Here is a 22,543-nt window from a genome sequence, read left to right as displayed (position 1 = left end):
TAACATAATCAAAAACTTGAAAACTATTGAAGGTCAAGTGGTTAGAATGTTAGATAAGTTAAAGATGCTGCCACAAAGTAAAAGATGCTGTAGAGTATATGTAGAATTCAGTAAAAATAACGAAAATGATAAGGAAAAAATAAAGAAAATTTTGCAAGAAAGAATAGAAGTAACAAAAGCAGCAATGGATGAAATGTTAAAAAAAGGAGCTTCACACATAAGCTAGAGTTAGAAATTGAAAGTGTATATGAAGGAAATAAAGATCACGTTACTCAACTTTATGAACAAATAAGAGAAACAAAAAAGGAACTCATTGAAGACGGTCTTTTAATACCTCAAGAAATAGAGATTATTACAAAAGCAAAAATCATAGACATAAACAAAGAGGACAAAATCATACCGTCAAACAATTTGTCTTGTAGTTTAAGTGTCAATGATTTGGCAGTACATTATCTATAAAATTCATACTCTTTACCTTGCAGAAGATTCACAATATTTCTGGGGTGTTAAAAAAAAAATCAGTGCTCCTATAATTAGTAATGTTAATAATAGATCCACTTTGAAAAATATCACGGTTATTGTAATAGCACTAAATGAAGCAAGGGAAGAATATCTAAAGATAAAAAGTACCACTATCCAGGCAAATATAAATATCAAGGTAACTGGCATATTAAGTGCTATCAACACTCCCAGAGTTGTTGAAACTCCTTTGCCTCTTTTAAATTTTAGCCAAATAAGAAACATGTGCCCTAAAACTGCTAAAATTGCAGATACATGTGTATAAAAATCGTTATTATCACAAAATTTTTGTGCTATATAAACGGCGATGAATCCTTTTAAGGAATCCAGAAGTAATGCCAGAGCAGCAAGACATTTATTTCCTGTTCTTGCAACGTTTGTAGCGCCAATGTCTCCTGAACCTACTTCTCTTAAGTTTATCCCTTTTATTCTTGTAATGATTAAGCTAAACGGTATTGAACCGAGTATATAGGATAATATGAGAACTATAGCTAACACAGATAAGATTTACTATCGAAAGACCTCGTCACCCCACTGCTTGTTAGCGGCCGAGATACCGCGGCGGTATGACGTAGGGAAACTTTACTTATTATAGCTATACCTCTCCACATATATCAAAGATTTAATTAATTTTATTATTCCTCAGCCTTTTTAGGTAGCACTGAACTTCATCGTTAATCTGATTACTAAATAGTATAAGCGCTGTCATGTTGATGAGAGCTAAATAAGAGAACAAAGTTCCACCGATATTGGCAATAGCCATTATATCTTTAGAAAGACCAGAAAAAAACGCTACAATTATTACTGCTATGCGGTATATCATTATACTTTTTGCACCGAATAAATATAGGCACCCTACTTCACAACAATATACAAACGAAATTACTGAAGAAAATGCAAACAAAGGTGTAGCTATTGTTAGAAGTATAGGAAACCACGACTTTCACCAACAATAGTCTGATATGCACCTGTTATTACTATTGTTATTCCTGTTAAACAGCAAATTAACATTGTGTCAAAGCATGGTTCTATCATAGCGACTAATCCAGTTCTTACTGGTTCTTCACCTTTAGTTGTTGCATGAGTAATTGCAGCAGAGCCAATGCCAGCTTCGCTGGCAAAAATTGCTCTTTGAATTCCAGCAACAAATACTCCTACCATCCCTCCACCAACAGTATTAAAATCTATCATATTGGAAAATAATATCTTAAATGTGTGACCAAGATTGTGGATATTAAATCCAATAATAACAAGGCAGCTACATATATATGTAAGTGACATAATAGGCACTAGTGCAGAAGATACTCTAGCTATCCTTTTAATTCCGCGAATGATCACTAGAGCAAGCAACGCAGAGATTATGGAAGAAAGTAACCAAGAGTGACCATCTACCCAACTTGAATAGCCAGATAATATTGAAACCATTTGGTTGGTTTGAAACGCTACACTTCCACCAAGACCTGATAATACAAAGAATACTGCATATATTGCAGCTAAAACAATACCAAGTTTTTTAAATTCAAATTCCTCCAGACCATTCCTTATATACTGAAAGGGACCACTAAACAACTATTCCTGATCTTCTGTTCTATGTCTAAATGCTAAAGTCACTTCGGCAAATTTTACTGACATACCAAAAAAACCTGTAACCATCATTCAAGGCACCGTTCCTGGCCCTCCCATTGAAACTGCAATTGCGACTCCAGCAACAGTCTCAAGGCCTACTGTGCTTGAAAGTGCAGTCATAAATGCCTGAAAATGCGTAATATGACCATCATGGTGATTCGTGTCATATTTTCCACATAAAGTAGCAAACACATGTTTAAACATTCTTATGTTGAGAAATCCAAAACATAATGTTAGAAACACATAACCAAAAGCTAGTAGAAAGATTATAAATGGCAAGTAAAGGATTTTGAAAAACAGCACTTCATTCATGAAGTTATTTATTCCATTCAACACAGCATCATAACTTTCATAAAAACTTGAAGCAGCGTACACATCATTAAACAATAGGCAAAATAACACCATACAAAGTAATCTATAAATCATGTTAATACCCTTTAGAATTATAATAAGAATCTATTGTATTCAAAACTTCCCTTCTTAGTAGATACGTTGCAATAGCATTTGAAATCATAAGGCACATGAACAAACTGTGGCCTAGGTAAGATATAAATTCTATATCTTTTGACATACAACTAATATACACTGAAACCACTATAAGAATTTGAAACGGTATCAGTACTTTTTTATTACCGAATAAATAAAGCAGAGCAATTTCACAGTAGTAACAATAAGCTATTATTGTAGAAAATGCAAAGGAAAACATCATTAGCGGAAAAACTAACTTGTTGAACAAGGGCAAAACTGTTGAAAATACCGAACTAATTAGTGTAATATCACCCACGTTATCAGTGCTATGCATACCAGTAATAATTATCACGATGCCACTCAAAAATGAGATTAATATTGTGTCTATAAGTGGTGCAATCATTGCAACGCATCCAACTTTAATTGGATCTTCTTCTTTCACAGCTGAATGTGCTATAGCTGCTGTTCCGGTACCTACTTCGTTAGCAAACACTGATCTTCTCACTCCTGCTATTAATCCGCTTAATACTCCGCCTCCTATAGGTGATTTATTGAAGATGTCTTGGAATATTATGGACAGAGCATTCAGCAAATTACCTCTGTTTACATAAATTAAATATATACATATACCCATATATAGCACTATCATAATTGGTGCTAATCTCGTTGAAACAAAAGCAATGCGTTTTATTCCTCCCAATATTACAATAAAGACAAGCAGGGATATAATAATAGATGCGTTGTATTCGAAGAGGTTATTTGACAATGCTGCTATCTGATTCGCTTGAAATGGTATACTGCCCAAAATCATTGCAATAAGTAGCATAATCGCATAAGTAAAGGCCAGAAATCTACCAGTTTTTGCAAATCCAATTTTTGCAAGCCCGTACTTCATGTAATAAAAAGCCCCGCCAATTGCATTTTCAGAGCGATAGGTGAATGCAAGCACCACCACCTTGGCAAACTTTATCGACATACGAAGTATTCCGGTAATTACCATCCAAAAAACTGCACTTGGGCCCCCTATTATAATAGCTATTGCAACTCCTGATATTGTTTCAAGACCAACTGTTCCTGAAATTACTGTTGCAAACGCTTGAATATGAGTGATTATGCCATTGTTATTACACTTTAGATTGAATAGCGTCTGTATTCCATGCTTGAACAATCTAAAGTTAGTGAATTTGAATTGGATGGTACAAAAAACCCCAGTTGCAATTACCCAAATAATTATAAATGGAATGTTGAATATCTTTATGTACAGAAATGAATTTAACAGTTCACTTATTTTTACAATCATGCTGTTCACAACTTTTTATTACAACTTATAGCTAACGAGCTTTATATGAGTAATATATATAAAGCCCAGTGCTTACTGGAATAGTAAGTACATACACTACACCTAAAATTGGTAGCGTCATCCAGGGCTTATTGATGAAAAATATAATAAGTACTCCAAAAAATGACACAAATATATAGGATAGTCTTTTGGGAACATAAATATATTTCGTAGAGAAAGTTGGAATGTGACTTATCGAAAAAAATGAAATGGCCAGAAAGTAACAAGCTATGTTTCTTGTGTTAAAAAATCGCTCTATGAGAAGTAAGTATTCACTTTTATGAGATTGGAAGGTAATAATTATTGGTAGCAAAGAAAGTAAAGCATACACTGGAGCTGGAACACCAGAAAAGAAAAATTTTTCCCAGTGTGATTGTTCTGAGTGTAGCGAAACATAAAATCTTGCAAGTCTTATTGGTATGCAGATTACGTATATCATTACTAAAATCCAACCTGTGACTTTGATTTCGTTTAGCTTCCAACAATACAAAAGAAATGCAGGTGCTGCACCAAAATTTAGAAAATCTGCAAAAGAATTAAGCTGGGCTCCAAAATCGCTAGTTGATTTTAGAATTCTAGCTATTCTGCCATCCATTCCATCTATTATTGCTGCAATGATGTTTGTGAAATTAGTGAAAATTCCCATTGTTCATTAAATGTAAATTTAAGTGAAGTGAGACCAGAACATAAACCCAATAAAGTTATAAAGTTTGGGAATAATTTAGTAATAGGTAAGAATCTACTGTTACTTCCATTGTTATTCATATAACGTCAAAAGTAAGCTTCTCTTGAACGTTTTCCTTATTTAAGTTTGCTATAATTGTTTCACCACCAATAACAGTTTGCTCTTCTGAAACTCTGACTTCTACATCAGCAGGAACATAAATATTCACTCTACTACCAAATCTTATAATTCCAAACCTTTCACCTGCTTTCACATTCTGGGATACTCCTAAATTACAAACGATATGACGTACAATTAATCCAGCTATTTGCTCCACAATAATTTCTTTTCCCTTTTCGTATTCAGTCACAATAACCTGCTTTTCATTTTCATTACTAGACCTATTGCTTATTGCGGATACAAACTTGTCTTTTTTATAGTTCATTTCCTTTATCGTACCATGTTGTTAATAAAATAATGTCCTTTGTCCGTTCATTAACACCAATATATTATTTAAATGAAACAATACAACTTTCTTAGTAAATAGAATATACTTATATCTTAATTTGAACATTTATAAACTTTATATGATATATCTCAATAACACAGTCACCTAGAAGCAATGGGCAGTACTCCTCTTAGCCTATTACACTAGATGTCGCGTTACCTGCTAAAGGCTAATGCACATGAAAACATACGAGTGATAACAAAACAATTAACACCCTAACACTCCTAAATTATTTTGTTTCGCAATCTTTCAAACGCATTACGAGGTAATGACTTTGTCAATATATCGGCATACTGATCAGAACTTCCAACATAAATTGGTTCCACAGTTTTACCAATATGTTCTTGAATAAACTTCCTTGGAATGTCTATATGTTTCTTGCCCTTAGTCATCTTTTCCTCATGAGTATTGTTGGAATCGCTTAAAATAAGAGATCCAACGGGGGTCCGGATAAGGTGAGATGGAGGGAATACGAAAGAAACGAATACACAAGTTTACTCTTTGTCGGCCCTGAAAAGGGCTTGTAAGCGACGTTTATTTAAACTTTATGTTTCTGGGGGCTGGGTGTTGGCTCCGGTCCTCGTCGGCTCGGGTGGTCGTCGGTGGATCGGAGGGCCATGGCTGGTGGTGACGCCGGTGCTCCCCTTAGCGACGTTGACGTCTGAAAAAGAGAGATAGCGGCGGAACCGCGGCGGTAAGCAAGAGTGGAAGTCTAGCTATACCAAAGATTCCCAACTCCAGGCTGCGCTCGCGAGCCTATTTGGAGGGGATAGCAATACCTTGCCTGTAACGCAAAGGTAATGCAGTGGACTGTATTATCGACTCTTCTTCTGGTGCGAAGAAGGAGTCGATGAGCGAGTGGCTAGAGAGGAGAAGGGACCTCTTCTCTTCGCCTTGCACCTTTTGGAAAGGTTCGTTCCGTACGAATCCAAGTAACTTAGGGATTCGTGAGCGGAGGGACACGCTATAACCAGCGAATTGCTGGTCCTGGAGGCTGAGGACGGCCAGAGGACTTCGCGACTCCGTTCACCTTACCGTGTGCTTCTATTCGTCACACGGGGGTTGCTTCTAAACGGGGTGCCAGAGCACGAGTAACGCAGAGGTGATAGGCACGTACGTTATCTCTCTCTGTTGTAACCCGTCTCTCAGGGATCCAACAGGCAGCGGCCTTTGTTGCTCCGAGACGAAACGAGACTCAGAGAATCAGGGCAGGCCCCGATTCCAAGAGTGCAAATCTCGATCAATTGTCTCCTAAGACAAACCAGGTGCTCTTTCGTACGTATTATACGTACGAATCGAGCAGAGCTTCCTAGTCTGTCGGCGACAGAGGTTCAGCTTTTGAGAGCTAGTGAGATTTCAAGTGTCTGGTAACCAAACTACTTGAAATCTGGAGACTGGCTGAGCTGAGAAACGCTTGACGAACGGTCGCACTGACTGTTGCAAGCTAGGCTGTCGTAAGACGACTGGGGCGAGAGCCGCGCGTGTCTCCGCGAAGCGGAAGACGTGCCAAATTTTACCACTACGCGGCGCTCACAAATTATCTTTTGTTTCGTGCTAATGTAGTACGATGTACTCTCTCTCTCCTTCAGGCTCCGATGTCCCCACTCGACATCGAGCCTGGAGTTCAAAACCGTTGCTCGACAACGCTTACTTTGTTTGAACTTTAATTTTGACAACAAAAACAAGTCATACGACAGCTGATCGTGTTTTGCTGCTAGGACAACGTATGCTCCAACCGAAGGCCACCTTCGGTCGGTCACGTATACCAACAAATTACGAATCTCGCGGACGAGCCAAATGCCCGTTATATAACCGCTTTTTAAACAAGTATTTTTCAACATATGTATGGCGGATTGATTATCAACGTACAGAGCAGTTGGTTGACTTAAAGCTAAAGCTCAGTTCGCTTGCAATACGTTGAATCCAGCAAATATCATCGATGATGAAACGGCAGCTCTATATTCCGCCTCAGCAGTCGACGATGCAACATGACGTTGTTTTTGTGAATACCACACAATAGGTCCTCCTCTAATAACAAGAACTCCACTAGCCGACTGTCCCGTCAAGATATCTCCACCATAGTCAGAATCCGTATAAGCAACCAGTGTAGCATTTCCATTGAACAGTATACCACAGCGTAGAGTGCCCCTCAAGTACTGAAAAATACGCTTAATCATCTTCCACTGACTTACCATTGGTTTGGTAGCAAATCTGCTTAAATAATTAACTGCAAAACTGATATCCTTACGTGAAATGGTTGCCAAATATAGCAGACTTCCTATGGCTTCCCTGAATGGTTCCGACTCCGACAGAAGCTTGTCATTTACAAAATTCTGTTCATCAGTTTTCATCCCACATTCCATTGGTGTCAACGTTGGATAAGATGCATCCAGCTTAAAACGCTGCAAGATTTTCTCAGTGTATTTTGGTGGACTTACAAAGATTCTATCATTTGCCTTAATTCGAATTTCCATGCCCAAATAGAATAGTTGACTTTGCAAATTCTTTTGAAAAGTGATTTCAAATTTTTGATTGAACTCGTTTAAAAGTTTATACAGTCCATTCTCATTTGTTCCAGCCACTAGACCATCATCCACAAAAAGAGCAATTATAATACTTCTGTCCTTATTATAATAAATACACGGATCGTCATCTGTGTCTGTGAATCCCAAAGTCTTTAAATATATTGAGAACTTTACATTCCAATTCTTTGGCGCTTGCTTAAGTCCATATATACTTTTATTCAGTCTACAGATCCGATTTCATCCATCACTAAAACCTTCAGGTTGAAGCATAAAAATCTCTTCCTGTAAATCACTGTATAAGAAAGCAGTTTTTACGTCAAATGTTATCATTTTCATTTGATTTGATGCCGCAATACTTAGTATTAGTCGAATTGAAGCATATCTTGCAACAGGGCTGAATGTCTGAAAATAATCAGTTCCTTTCTCTTGCTCAAAGCCTCTTGCAACTAGTCTCGCCTTCAATCGACCATCCTGTTTTTTACGTAATATCCAACGACAAGTTAACGGCTTTACATGCTTAACAGGCTTTACAAGATCCCATGCTTTCATTTTGATCAGCGATTTGTACCCTTCAGACATGGCTTTGTACCATTTTTCATCCTTTAATGCCTCTTCAACCGAAATATCTTCAGCTTCACCTATCATGGCCATATTTGTATCATTTTCTCCACGAATAAAACTTAATACATAATTTGCAAATTTAGCAGGCTTCTTCAAGCTTCTCCGATCACGCAGATTTAATGTCGAAGATGAATTTTCACTTGAAATCTCAGGCAAACTATTTGAATCCTCAAAAACATCCATTTCTGAGCTTTCAGTTGACTCATCGTCTGATTTAGATCTTCCATGTTCCTGATCCTCAAGAACTTCTAGATATTCATCTTTACTTTGCCCCATGGACATTTCAGCATCAGTATTTTCATCAGCTATATTTTCTTCATCAAAAACTACATTATCAGTGCTGATGACATCCCTTTCATCTGGCAAATATATCCTGTAGCAAGGTGAATCTAGGTCGTAACCAACAAAGATTCCTTTCTTTGATTTCTTTTGAGTTTTCAAGCGTTTATGATCATGAATTAAAACATAGCAAACACATCCAAAGATTCTTAACTTATTTACATCTATTCTGCGTCCAAACCACAAATCTGCTGGACTTTTATCCTTTACTGAACTTGTTCCAGTCTGATTCAGTGTAATAACAGCATAGTTCACAGCTTCTTCCCACAGATTTTCATTCAAATTTCGAGCATGTATTGCTGAGCGGGCTGCTTCAGTGAGAGTGCGCATCTCCCTTTCAATACGACCATTTTGTTGTGGCGTATATGTATTTGACTTGGTGTGAAAAATCCCAAGTCCTTCCAGGAGCTTTTTTTGAATTTGTATTTTTAATTTCAGTTCCGTTGTCTGACCTGATACTTTTGACTCTTCTTCCAAATTGATTCTCAACCATTCTCAATTTGTCCAGTTTTGTGACAGTCTCGTCCTTCGTCTTCAAAAAATAGACTGTCCTAAAGTGCGAAAAATCATCCTTGAATAACAGAAAATACTTGGCTCCTCCCAAGGATTGCGAGGATTGACACAAATCAACATGTATCAGATCCAGAATACCCTCTGCCACCTTTGGATTTCTTGGATGAGAAATGTGATGCTGCTTGCCATAAGTACATCCACTACAAACATAATCGTTCCAGTCGTCGAGATACTTAATACCATTTCTATTTAAGATGTCTCTGACGTATTTTATGTTCTGATGAGCTAATCTTTCGTGCTAGACTTTAATAGAGCTGGTCAATAGACAGCTTTCAGGTTCCTCCTGACGAAACAACATCTTAAACAACTTTTCGTCTCGATCTGCAATTGCAACTGTTTCCTTCTTGTCAGATGTCATGAATACTGATCGTTTTGAGTCTGCAGTCTGAACATAGCCCTTGTCCAATAATTGTATCACAGAGAAAAGATTGAATGTCATTTCAGGAACATATAATACATTTTTAAGTACTATGTCATACCAAACCTTCCCATTATAGGCCTCTAATAATACATCTCCCATTCCAATTCCTTTCAGTTCTGTAGAGTCGCCAATAACAATTTTGACAGTATCTTGTAACTCCACAAAGTTGGTTAGCTATTCCTTTCGAAAGGTCATATGCTGTGTAGCAGCACAGTCCTGATACCATGCATTATCTCGATCATACTTTGAGTTTATGTCCTGAATACTTGCACTAGACAGACCAACAGTAATGAGAGCTCAACGATATGACTTCCGAGCATCATTGGGTTCAGTCTTTTCATTTCTGTCACTGTTCCCTTCCAAATATCCTTTTGAACATTCGTTAGCGAAGTGTCCCTTCTGACCACATGTATTGCAGACATAATTATTCTTGCAGTATGCTAAATACTTACTACACGGTTTGTTTCTGCAATATCGTTTTACATGTCCCTTCATTCCACATTTAAAGCATTCAACACCCAGTGAACTGACTTTTACTGGTTTCTTACTTTGCTTTGTTATGAATGCATTCTGACTTGTAGATTCATTTGACTGCTGGGTTTCTTTTAATCTGTCATCTTCCAGTCGCAGACGTTCAATGAGTTTATTGATATTTTTGTCTTGTCCACTAACGTTGTCCCAGGCTGTACGAAAATGATGCAACTTTGATGGTAGCATGCCTAAAATCCTTGTCATGATCCAACTTTCTTTTACCTCCTCACCTTCAGCAGCTAAGTTCCTCAGCGTACTGCTGAATTATCATACAATGTTCAACAGCTGACTTGCTCACATTGTATTTATAACTGAAGAAACTTCTTTGCAGACTTTCAATTGTTAAATCAGACTTTTTACCATATAGCGTTTCTAACCTTTTAAGTATTTGGTGAGAAGACTGGCAGTTGACTAATCTTTTGGCTATATTTCCATTCACATTGAGACCTATGAGTGTCTGTGCCTCGAGATCCTTTTTAATCCATACTTTTGTGTCCTCTTCTACATCTGCATCTGATTCCTGAGGTTTTGCAATAATGCCCATTGCCACCAAAAACAGATCTTTCGACTTCAGTGTCAAATCCAGTTTAAACCTCCACGAGGTGTAATTTACGTTCCCTTGTGAGTCCTCGGACAGAGTTTCCAAATGTGATTTAATAGAATCCATTGTGTATGAAAACAAAATAAATAACTGACAAGTGTGCCTCTGATAAAACAATCCAAGCGAACACGTGTATGAACAAGGACAAAATGTTGGACGGCGTGGTTATTCTGGGTCCATAACCTGTTGTTAATAAAATAATGTCCTTTGTTCGTTCATTAACACCAATATATTATTTAAATGAAACAATACAACTTTCTTAGTAAATAGAATATACTTATATCTTAATTTGAACATTTATAAACTTTATATGATATATCTCAATAACACAGTCACCCAGAAGCAATGGGCAGTACTCCTCTTAGCCTATTACACTAGATGTCGCGTTATCTGCTAAAGGCTAATGCACATGTAAACATACGAGTGATAACAAAACAATTAACACCCTAACATACCAGATAGTGGTATATGGTTCACATGGACATTCAAAACACTTAAGAATATGCTAACAAGCGTCAACTTCTTCTGTTCTCTATTTTCTGCCGATAAAGGATAATTAACTTCTTCAATTTTTGAAATCACACCATCAGCAGGACTTAATATAAGACCCTTATTGTTTGCCACAGCTCTTGCTGGATTGCGAAAGAAATAAGTACACAATAATCTTGGAAACAAGCACGTAACGCCAAACCCCCAAGATATAGAGAATGCTATACACGTTACTATAAAGGCAACAACTATAAATAAATAACCTTCCCTGTTTATATTAGGTAAATTAAAACACATAATCTTATTCACAATAACCTATTGTTAACAATTTATCGTTTATAATTACTCATGAAAAGCTTTTTTTAACTGCTTCAGCAAAGTCCTCTTGATACAAGATAACATTACAGATTAGCACACACCGTCATACTGTAACAACCCATCCAACACAAACTGAGTTTAGATCAGAACACTGATTCTTCTAAAAGTTGTCCACTATCCTCGTCTATTATAATAGAATTATCATGATTTCTGAGTAAATCTCTGATTTTCATTTCTATTTCATTTGCGACACCTTTGTTTGTTTTTAGGTAAGTTTTTACATTTTCTCTTTCTTGTCCAAGACGTGTATTGTTATATGAATAGTAAGCTCCTGTTTTTTCAAGTACACCAAGCTTTGCTCCCATATCTATTATTTCTCCGAGTTTTGATATACCTTCATTGTATTTTAAAATTTTTTACAACTTTAACTCTTGTTTCACTGCCTGTAATATTTTCTTTGTCTTTTATTACATCAAGTTTTCTTATGTCAAGCCTTACAGAAGTATAAAATTTTAATGCATTTCCACCCGTGGTAGTTTCAGGATTTCCATACACTACTCCTATTTTCTGACTTATAGAAGCCTTGTTTGCAGCCCCATATGTTGACCTAACCCATATCACCTTCAATTTCAGCTCTTGGAGTTAACACTGCAACAGAGTCAATAACTATCACATCAACCGCACCAGAACACACTAAGTACTCATCAATGTATAATGCTTGTTCCCCAGTGTCTGGTTGCGAAATTACTAAATCATCAGTGTTTATCCCAAGTTTATGAGCATATAAGACGTCCAATGCATGTTCTGCATCGATAAACGCGCATGATCCTCCTTTTTTTGTGCTTCAGCAATCACGTGCAAGGCAAGAGTGGTTTGTTGCGTGGCCTTCAGGGATTTTTATTTGGACCCGGGAAGGATTCGTGCCCGTGGAGCGCTAAAGCACTCTGCTCGTAAAGAAATGAAACAAATTTAAACTCAAACTAAACTGTTGTATTTGAACCAAGGGAAAACACGTCTTATCAGTTCACAGGACTGGGACGAAGAAGAGCGTACCAAAATGGTTTCTCCTAAATTTTTATACATGTTTGTTAATTTTTGGTATCTTAGTAACAAGGAACCAATTACATAATTATATTATAATTAATAAACTCCAATTCGTTAAAACTATCGTCAGCATTTATCGATTTCTAGCTTTCGAGTCTTTTACATCTTGGCGCTGGAGATAATTCCTTAGAGAAGGGGAAAAAGGTGAGATTTGAATGTTTAAATAAGTGTTTCTAAGGAGATATTGATTTATTCTTTACTCTGAAATATTCTGTAGAATAATGTTTATAACTGGTTTCAAGCATATAAACTTATTCCAACTTCACTTTTGACGCCTTCTCTATTACATTCAATTTGAACTTCGCGCCTTGAAGTTAGTGTCACACGTTGTCACACAACAGGTTTTACCAGAACTCTCGGGACTAAATACTTCAATTACACGTCCTTTTGGCAGACCTCCAACACCTAGAGCCGAATGAAGCTCAATTCAACTGTGGATATTGTGTCTATTTTCTCTACAGGGTTTTGCTTCAACTTCATTATTGCACCTTTACCAAGCTTTTTCAATCTGGCTTATTGCGATATCTAATGCTTTTTGCTTATCATTATTTCTTACTTTTGAGTTGTTTGCCATGGATCATTTATTAACTTGTATAACTTCCATGATAATCGAACGTGAACAACTTGCTAAGGGTTTTCTAACCCTTTCGCTACAGGCGACTTCTCCGCCGTGGTATTTCCGCCGAATGGGCCACCGCGCCAAAAATGTACACGGTACTCGAGTAAAATCGGCAGCGGCCGCGTTCGCGGCAACCCGAGTTGGTTCAATGATGTTTATTGAAAAAAAAACTCCAGAATTTAAAATATTTATAACATTTAAACATATTAAACATAAACATAGAGCGGCTATAGCCGCCCGTAGTATGTGAGTGGTATTTTATGTAGAGCGACTGCAGTCGCCCGTAGTACGTCAGTGGCATTTTATGGAGAGCGACTATAGTCGCCCGTAGTGGCGAAAGGGCTAATAATGAAGAACGTTATCGTAGAAAAATTAGCTACCTAAATTATATTAAGATAGAAAGTTAGATAGACTCTGCAGTACGATACAAAATAAGGATAGAATACAATGGTAGTAGTTTCTCTGGCTGGCAAAAGCAGCAACATTCTGCTAATTCAATCCAGTGGGCCATAGAAAATGCTATATTTAATTTTAGTGGTAAGAAAGTTACTTTGTACTGCGGTGGCAGGACTGATGCAGGGGTTCAATGCTTTAGGGCAAATTGCTCATTTTGATATGGAAAACGAATTTGAGCTTTATAGAATAAGAAACGCAATAAATTATCGTTTAAAATCAATTTCCATAGTTGTACTGAATGCAGAAGTTGTAGATGATGCGTTTCACGCACGGTTTTCAGCAAAAAGAAGATATTACGAATACAGAATAGTTAATCGCTATGCTCCTACTGTTCTGGAGACAGATTATGTATGGCAAGTGTTTAACCCACTTGATGTAAATATTATGCGTGAAGCTGCTAAATATCTACTTGGAAAACATGTCTTTTCAAGTTTTCGTTTAAAAGATTGTCAAGCCGCAAATCCGATGAGAACAATTGATAATATCGATATAATACAAAATGGGAATCATATACACATCTGCTATTTCCTTTTTACATAACCAAGTGAGAATCATTGTGGGTACTTTAGTTCAATTTGGAAAAAATAGAACTAATCCACAAGAAATGCTAAATATATTGAACCAATGCAAAAGAAATGCAGCTGGAGTTACTGCATCACCTTTTTGCTTATATTTGGTAAAGATAGATTACTAATTTAATAAAAAGTAACGTTCTTAGTGAAATAAGTAACAACACGTCATACCGCCACGGTATCTCCAGATCCTGCTAACAACTTACTATTACTCACAAATATAAATTTTTGTTGCATGGCTCTTAATGGCATAACTTTTGCTTGAAATAACTGTTTATATGGTGCAATTTACAGCTTTTAATTGCTGAAATTATAACTCTTAGTTTAATAATTTTAATTCAATAAGCTTTCAGGTTAACAAAATTAAATTATTTGAGTAAACACAATACTATATTTTTATTTGTGGGTAATAGTAAGTGCTAGCAAGAAGCGGGATGACAAGTTTAAGTTCTCATTGGCATCACTACATATAATACACTTGAATCAACTTCATCAATGATAATTGTAGCATTATTACCATCGGCTAAGCTAAACTTGCATTTATATTTTATGCAGGATAAAACATCAAGTAAATAACGCGAGTTAAACCCTATTTCTATAGGGGCTTCATTGTAGTCCACTTCTATGGATTCAGTTGCATCATTGCACTCTTGAGAGTTTGAATGCAGAGTCAGCACCTTTTCCTGTACTGCGAATTTAATGGATTTTACTTTATCAGATACAACAACGGAAACTCGATCTATAACATCTGAAAGTTTTTTAACTTCTGCTTTATAATTTTGAAAAGTCCCATCTATTAATTTTGATATTAGAATATATTCACCGCATGTAAACTTGATTCTTCTGTCTGAGAGTTTTACATTAATTTCATTACAATCGTCCAATATTTTTAACGGCTCCATAACAGTTTTACGTGGAATGATCACACCAAATTTACCATTGATGTTCCCAAGCTTTGGTCTCTTTATACATGATAAACGGTGACCATCAGTTGCAACACAGTAGAGAAACTGCTCGTCTGTATGTAGATATATTCCATTTAAATTATACCTTGTATCATCTAGTGATACAGCAAATTTTGTTTTAGTTAATAAGTCTATCAGGTCCGTATTTAGTAGTGTTAAGGTGGTGAAAAAACAAAGTATACTAAGATTTTCTTAATATAAACTTAATATATTTATTAATAACATTGAATTTAAATTGTATAACTAAAAGCACATTGCTTCAACGTGGTCTTACATTCTACTGCGAGTCGTGAGCAAAACATAAACTACAGTACTGCCAACTGTCGCTTCTTAAAGACAAAGCAAATAAATCATAATTCTAACACAACTCCTTGATTTTTTGCTTAAAAAAAAATAAAACTTTTCTTTTCTTTCGGTCTACATACCTCTATTTTAAACCCAATAAATCTCGCAATTTTTGAAACTTAATCTTGCCTAAAGATTTTGTAAGAATGTCAGCTATTTGATCATCGGTGGATATTTTCTAAACATTTATCAAACCTTTTTTCTCGTAGTCATAAACAAAATGATAGCTTACATCTATATGTTTAGAATTTTTTGAAAACTTTCCGTTTTTAGCTATACCTATTGCTCCAGTATTATCTTCATAAATCTTTATAGGGCAGGTAATCTTTATATCTGCTAAAATACCTCTAATAGGCAAGATTTCTTCTACATAATCTGCAAGTGTATGATACTCTGCGTGAGTTGAAGCTCTAGATACGATTTTTTGCTTTTGAGACTGTTAGAATCGCTGAAAATTTAGGGATCTAACGGGGTCCGGATTGGGTGGCTGAGAGAAGGGTGTCAAGAAAAAAATTGCACACGTAATCAAATTTGAGTCGGCCCTAAAAAGGGCTTAAATACGACGTTTATTGATCAATTTGGTTCCGTGGTCTTTAACCAGAACTTTTGGGGAAGGGTCCCTTGGTCTGACGCCGGCCGGTGTCCCTTAGCGACGCTGGCGTCTGGAAAAGAAAAGAGCGGCAAAACCGCACTGGTCAGCGAGCGTATTGCTTTCAAGCTAAACCGTGTCTTCCCGACTCCAGGCTTCGAAAACGAGCCTATGTGGAGGGGGGAGCAGTACCTTGACGTATCGTTAAGGTAGTGCAGTGGACTGTAATACCGACGTTTCTTCGCTCTGAAGAAAGCGTCGGCAGACGAGTGTGCAGAGAGGAGGGATCCTCCTTTTCTCTGCTCAACCTGCCTTCCAAGAAGGCTTGCCTCGTACGAATCACGGTTATAAGCCGAGATTCGCGAGCGTTCGACCCTCGGTACTAGCACTAGCTAGACTTGGCGGCTGATAAAGGCCAGAGGTTGTAGCACTCACCGTTCACCGCGACGTACGCATCTATTCGTCGTACGCGGGCTGCTGCTAAACGGGTGATACAACACGGGCAACGCAGAGGTGATACACTTACGTTTACCCTCTCTGTTGGTGCCAATATCGGGGCTCAACCAAGAAGAGGTCTTGATTGCTCCTCCGACGAATAGCAAGCTCAGGGAATCGAGGTAGCCACCGATTCCAAGAGCGCAGTTACTCGTCTTTTAAATTTATCGCGACTAAACAATCGCTTTTCCTTCGCACGTGTAATACGTGGTTCTCGAACGGAGTTATAGCGAGCTGTAGTGCGATATTACAGCGTAGAAGGCGTCACGAGCTAAGGAACTTGGTGCCCAAATTTCCTAACTCTGTAGACTCTTCTGTAAGTGCTGTTCCTTGCTACCGTGCGGGCGTTCGGTGCAAGACTGACTTCGACATGCGAGCGCGAGACGCTCCGCGAAAATCGCGGAGTCGCCGAAAATCCGCTACGCGGCGCTCGCCTATCATTGTCTCTCTTTGTCTAATGTACCGATTTTGCTCTCTCTCTTTGTCAGGCTCCGATACCCCCACTCGGTATCGGGCCTGAGATTCAAACAGCTGATCGTAATCGCTCACCTGTTCGAACTTCAACCGCATCGGATGAAAAACGAGTCGCAATTCGAATGTATGGAGTTTATTGTCAACGCAACTGAATTTCCTACCGAAGGCGACCTTCGGTCGGTCACAGTACGTTAACGTACTGTGATTCTCGCGGACGAAACAAAGCTTCGAAATTTAAATGTATTTTAAACAGAGACTTCCATTGAATGACATTTCCAAATACAGTCGTAGATTTTCTATCCACTAAATCCGATGCCTAGTCAGCATCTACAAATGCATCTATAATATCATTATAATTTGAGTTGTAAACTAACTTAATTAATCTAGTGCAATATAAGTACTTTAGAACACGCAATGCATACTTAAAATGAGTATTATCATAACAATTTCGGTAACGACTCAAATAATTTACCGCAAATGATATGTCAGGTCTTGTTCCACTGGCAATATACGATAAAGCTCCTATCAAATTTCTGTATCTTAATTTCGCATTCAAATTTTGTGACTTTTCTAATTTCAAATTTATTTCCATTGGTGTCTCAAAGTGTTTTGAGTTCACTACATCATACTTTTCAGCCAGACTTTCAATGTATTTTTGTTGACTCAGAGTTAATAATTTTCTAATTGCACAATATTCTATATTTATTCCTAAATACTGTTTTACTGCACCTAAACCTTTCATACGAAATTTAGTACTTAACATTTCTTTTAGCTTTTGTATGATTTTTAAGTTTTTACCTGCGATGAGTAGATCATCCACATATAGAATCGTATACAATTTGTCACCGTTTATATTACCCGTGTACAAACAATAATCATAGTTTGATCTTTGGAATTTGGTACTTAAGGGCCTAGGGTAGTCACGTGACTTTACGAGACTTCTTGGTCGGTATCTGCCGTTACAGTTTTCTTTACAGAAATAAAATTATCTACAGACATGTGGCTGCCTAATGAATGCGAGATCGAGCCACACTGTGATTCCCCATCCACTATACACACTACTGCACGAGCCGTATGTACGTGAATTCGGCACTTCTGATCACATCGGATAGCTTCGGAAAGACGAGAGAAGACAAATGTCATCTTACTCTTACGCTCACGTTTCTAAAACGCTATTATGGTTTGGTGCAAGTCACCCGCAAGCGGCATTGAGCGGCACGAGTCACTCCCGGGGGGAAAAAAAACGCAACGCAACGACGCGCAATTAGAACAATAGACGCGTGGGATACATTTTTCCAGAGACGGGGAAGGGGGAGACAGTCACGTGTTGACACCGAATTACGTCGAGCGGTGCCCCCCCCCCCCCCCCCCCCCCCGCTCCCGACCCCGAGGGGACGCGGAACCGCGAAAAATGCTAGACACGCAAAGGAAAAACTTATTTTCCTCTCCGGGGACGAGCGAGAGCGAAAAACGTTCACGAGTTGACGCCGCGAAACGCGTCGTGCGGTACGTCCCCCTCGATCTCAGCCTCGGACGAACGATGACGAAAGAGGCGGAAAACAAAAAAGAAACAGAGAGAGAGAACGAAACGCGAAATCAACCGCCGCCGGTCGAACCGACGAGCGAGAAAAAACGCAGCGCCGTGAGGAAGGAACGTTCGACGCGTGCGAACATATCGAACGAGAACGACGTGACGAAAAGTCACGCTACGAGAGGATCGGGCGTGGGACGACCACGGACCGAACGCGAAGGATGTACAAACGAACGAGCGAGCGAGCGAACGAACGAAAGGGGAGAATCGCGCGAACGCCGCGCGAAAGAGCCGCGAAAACGGTGCGTTAGCGATAGGACAGGGGAGGGAGAGAGGGGCGGACGTGAGGGACCCTCGCCCAAAGTACTCTCTCTCCCCCGTCGAAAACGAATCGGGAAAATTCCGGGAGGATGAAGGAGAGTGAAATCAAAAGAATGCGTACGAAACAAACACACGCATATATTTTCGAAACATAGATACAAGCGAAACGACGATTCGCGCGGGGTGATGTCGAACACGATCCGGGAACGTCGGGGCGACGAGAATCGGGTGGGCTAACGATGAAACCTGAAAGAAAGAGAGAGAGAGAGAGAGAGAGAGAGAGAGAGAGAGAGAGAGAGAGAGAGAGAGAGAGAGAGAGAGAGAGAGAGAGTGACAGAGAGAGAGAGAGAGAGAGAGAAGGAGGAGAAAAGAAAATCGCGAATCGAAACGTCGAAAAACTCTGCTTACTTACCCGAGGCTGTCTCCGAGAGAACCGTCGCGCCGGGGAAACGGCTAGCAGGGCCAACACCCGATGCGACGTAGAATTGCAACCTGAAAAAAAAAAAAATAAAAAAATAATAATAGTAAATAATAAATATAAATAATAAAATACACACATATATAATAATACATATAAATAATACAATATATGCACATATAATAAAACAATAGGATAATAATAAATGACAAATATAGGATAATATATATGAAACGAGAGTCGACCCCAGCGGGCGCGGCGGCGGGGGTCGACGAACCGGGGCCTCGCGAGACGGCCCGCGCGAGCGACAGGCCGACCGACGGGAATCAGCTGAGCCGGAAAAATCGATAATTCGATATATGACGAACAACGGACGGGACCCATGACGCGGGGACGGACGACGAAGAAGGTCGAGACGCGCGGCTGCGGGCGAGCGAGCGAACGAGCGAGAAACGAGGTGGGACGCGACGAGACGAGACGAGACGAGACGAGACGAGACGACGCGAAAAACGACGCGAACGACGACGCTACGAGAAATCGCGCGATCAGGGACGCGAGGGGGTCGAACCGTAACCGAAACCGTAATCGCAATCGTAATCGCGACCGTAAAACGAGACCGAACCAGCGAGAGACGCAGGGCCGACCGCGCCGCGAGACGCGGCGCGACGCAACGCGAAGACAAACGAAAGACGGAAACGAACGGCGAGGGTCGTCTGCTCGTGTGACGTCGCGAGGGGCCTCTCCCCTTTTAGGTTAGAACGACGAAATGAGAAATCGACGAACGAGACGCGGGCGCGACGATGCGTGGGCTAGCGCGAAGAGCGCGGGACAAGCGAACGCGACCGACGCCGGGACGCGGGCGTGGACAGTGGATGGAGAGCCCAGACGAGCCATCCGCGAGGTGTGAGCGATGTCGCGGGGGCGCGACCCGCGCCGGGATCGGGCCGCGAACGAGACGGATGAGGAAAAACGAACGAATCGCGGAACCACCGACGCAGGGGGTCAGCCCCGAGCGAAACCGTGGGCGAGCCTTGGCCGCGGCGGGGTCACCGACGAGAGATAACAAAGGGACGCGATGAGCGCACGACTCGTGCAAGCACACGGTGAAGAACCGACGGAGGCAGGAAGGGAAATCCAGAAGCATTGAGCAGGCCCGGGGCGTACTTGCTCGCCCCGAGAGGGGGCGCGAGCTCTCACGAGGCAACACGCGGGTCTAGCAAAATCAGCAACTTAGGGTAAGAGGGGTGACCAAGCGCGCAAGGAATTAAGGAAACAAAAGGAAATGAACGAAATAAACAACAACCAGTAACATTGATAAACTAAGAGTCTGAAAAGTATTATTTGTGATTGACAGACAATAAAAACTTATAGCAATAAATAACAACAACTCAGGAGGAGGCCAAAAAGGCTCCTTACAAAAGTCAGGAACAAAAGGGGCAGATGATAAAAGAACTAGGTAGATAATAGGGAACTAACAGGGAAACAGGTGAGGGGAGGTTGGGATGAGGGGATGAACGGAGGAGATGAAGGCTGAACCCAAAACTCATCCCAACCTCAAAACTAGGGAAAGGGCATAAGTACAGTAAGCTAACAGGGAAGAAACCCGAGGGAAATAAATAAAAGGAAATAGGAAACAGGTAAAAGTAAGGAACAAAGGAAATAAGAAAAGTAGGAACAACAGGGAAGAAAGACAAGGACAATGGGGAAAAAGGGAAAAGAGAACAAAAGGGGAAGGAATTAGAGAGAAAATGAACAAATAATTTAACAGGAAAAGGAAACAGGTTTAAGATAGGCGATCAAACAAACATAACGGTAACGATGAATGGGGGCGAGATATACTTGTGAGGGAGGGAACAATAACAATAACGGAGCAGGGGGCGGGGGAGGGGAGGGGGGAGGAAACGAATAACCCTTACAATGAATAAGAACGTTATAGGTAACCTTAAAAACTAAGCCGTTAGCAATGATAGGCATACTGACACCAAGCAAACCGAGAACGAACTGGCTCAAACGACCGGGTGAGCCAGGTCACTCCTTGGAATTTTCCTCAGCCTGGACGCTGGACGCTGGCCACGGGGCTGTTGCCAGGGGAGGACTGAGGGGAACTCGCAACCCATGCAAGCATCCCCATTGCAAGCTGCTCCTCTTGTTCGGACAGGGGGAGGCGTGGCTCTCAGCCAACAAGGGCATATCCCGAGATCGAACGACACCGTTAGGGATACCTAAAGACATAGAGACACAAATAAGTATCCGATCAGACACTAGGGGAGGGTAATTCAAAACCAGCAGATATAACACTAAGCCCACAAAAGGAACACACAAACCACACAAACACTCACCTTATATAAATAACCAAAAGATACCCAGGATGAGGGGACGGGTAATTCCACACCACCCGGACCCCTCGGGTATACACAAACCCGACACTTCAAATCGAGACAAAGATTCCAAGATAGATAGACAAAAGGCGACAACCCCCCCCCCCCCCCCCCCCCCCTAAAAAAAAAGAAAAAGGGAGAGAGAAATAAGAACAGATAGTACAGATAAGGAATAAAAAGCAAAAGAATATCAAATTAAAATTAAGCCCAAACCTATCAGGAAACAGGAAACAGGCCCACCGAGAGTTTCAGGAAACTAGAAAAGAAAAGACCCATAATCACCGCAAGCCCTGATAACACTTGAAAAAAAAACAACAACAAATATAAATAGTAACGGTAAACAATAAATAATAATGACAAGCAGCACACAATAAAATCAGAACTAACCCGACCCAAACACAAGCTACGAGAATAGAACACGAAATAAGGGAAGTAAGGACTAGGGAGACAATATCTTAAAAGACGTAAGGCTTTAAATAGGACAAAGGGACGAAAGGGGACAATAGAGAAGCAAAGGGAAGAGGTTAGGAATTGATTGGGATAGGAATTACGGATACGAAAAGCAGGATAATAAAACGGAAAGGTAGAGAGGGAGAAGGGAAATAGGCAGGAATCAGAATAGACAGGAACTAGAATAAAAACAAAGACAGAATCGAAAGGGATGAGGAATCACAGAAACGCGAAAACCACCGCAGCAAGGACACACCCGGGAACGAAAGACTAAAACGATTAGG

The 22,543-nt window shown here is 39.7% G+C and overlaps 4 protein-coding genes across 4 annotated transcripts; all 4 read right to left on the bottom strand.

Annotated features, from left to right (window-relative positions):
• Nucleotides 1-487: 487 nt before the first annotated feature.
• Nucleotides 488-1,130, bottom strand: LOC143181871 (glycerol-3-phosphate acyltransferase-like). Its single transcript, XM_076382528.1, has 3 exons — nucleotides 1,018-1,130; nucleotides 631-964; nucleotides 488-589 (listed from the first exon to the last, which is right to left on the bottom strand). The coding sequence occupies exons 1-3, from the start codon at nucleotides 1,128-1,130 to the stop codon at nucleotides 488-490; spliced, it is 549 nt and encodes a 182-aa protein (XP_076238643.1).
• An 11-nt stretch (nucleotides 1,131-1,141) lies between these two features.
• LOC143181870 (Na(+)-linked D-alanine glycine permease-like) lies at nucleotides 1,142-2,172 on the bottom strand. Its single transcript, XM_076382527.1, has 4 exons — nucleotides 2,090-2,172; nucleotides 1,912-2,012; nucleotides 1,455-1,856; nucleotides 1,142-1,404 (listed from the first exon to the last, which is right to left on the bottom strand). The coding sequence occupies exons 1-4, from the start codon at nucleotides 2,170-2,172 to the stop codon at nucleotides 1,142-1,144; spliced, it is 849 nt and encodes a 282-aa protein (XP_076238642.1).
• Nucleotides 2,173-2,572: 400 nt separating this feature from the next.
• LOC143181869 (Na(+)-linked D-alanine glycine permease-like) lies at nucleotides 2,573-3,913 on the bottom strand. The gene has a single exon (XM_076382526.1). The coding sequence runs from the start codon at nucleotides 3,911-3,913 to the stop codon at nucleotides 2,573-2,575; it is 1,341 nt and encodes a 446-aa protein (XP_076238641.1).
• Nucleotides 3,914-14,567: 10,654 nt separating this feature from the next.
• LOC143181867 (beta sliding clamp-like) lies at nucleotides 14,568-15,612 on the bottom strand. The gene is made up of 6 exons (XM_076382525.1): nucleotides 15,597-15,612; nucleotides 15,503-15,538; nucleotides 15,207-15,449; nucleotides 14,770-15,140; nucleotides 14,683-14,712; nucleotides 14,568-14,597 (listed from the first exon to the last, which is right to left on the bottom strand). The coding sequence occupies exons 1-6, from the start codon at nucleotides 15,610-15,612 to the stop codon at nucleotides 14,568-14,570; spliced, it is 726 nt and encodes a 241-aa protein (XP_076238640.1).
• Between the last annotated feature and the right edge of the window lie 6,931 nt (nucleotides 15,613-22,543).

Source organism: Calliopsis andreniformis, chromosome 7 (assembly GCF_051401765.1).
Source record: "Calliopsis andreniformis isolate RMS-2024a chromosome 7, iyCalAndr_principal, whole genome shotgun sequence".
Classification (NCBI taxonomy): Eukaryota; Metazoa; Arthropoda; class Insecta; order Hymenoptera; family Andrenidae; genus Calliopsis; species Calliopsis andreniformis.
This window is presented reverse-complemented; position numbering and strand designations above follow the sequence as displayed.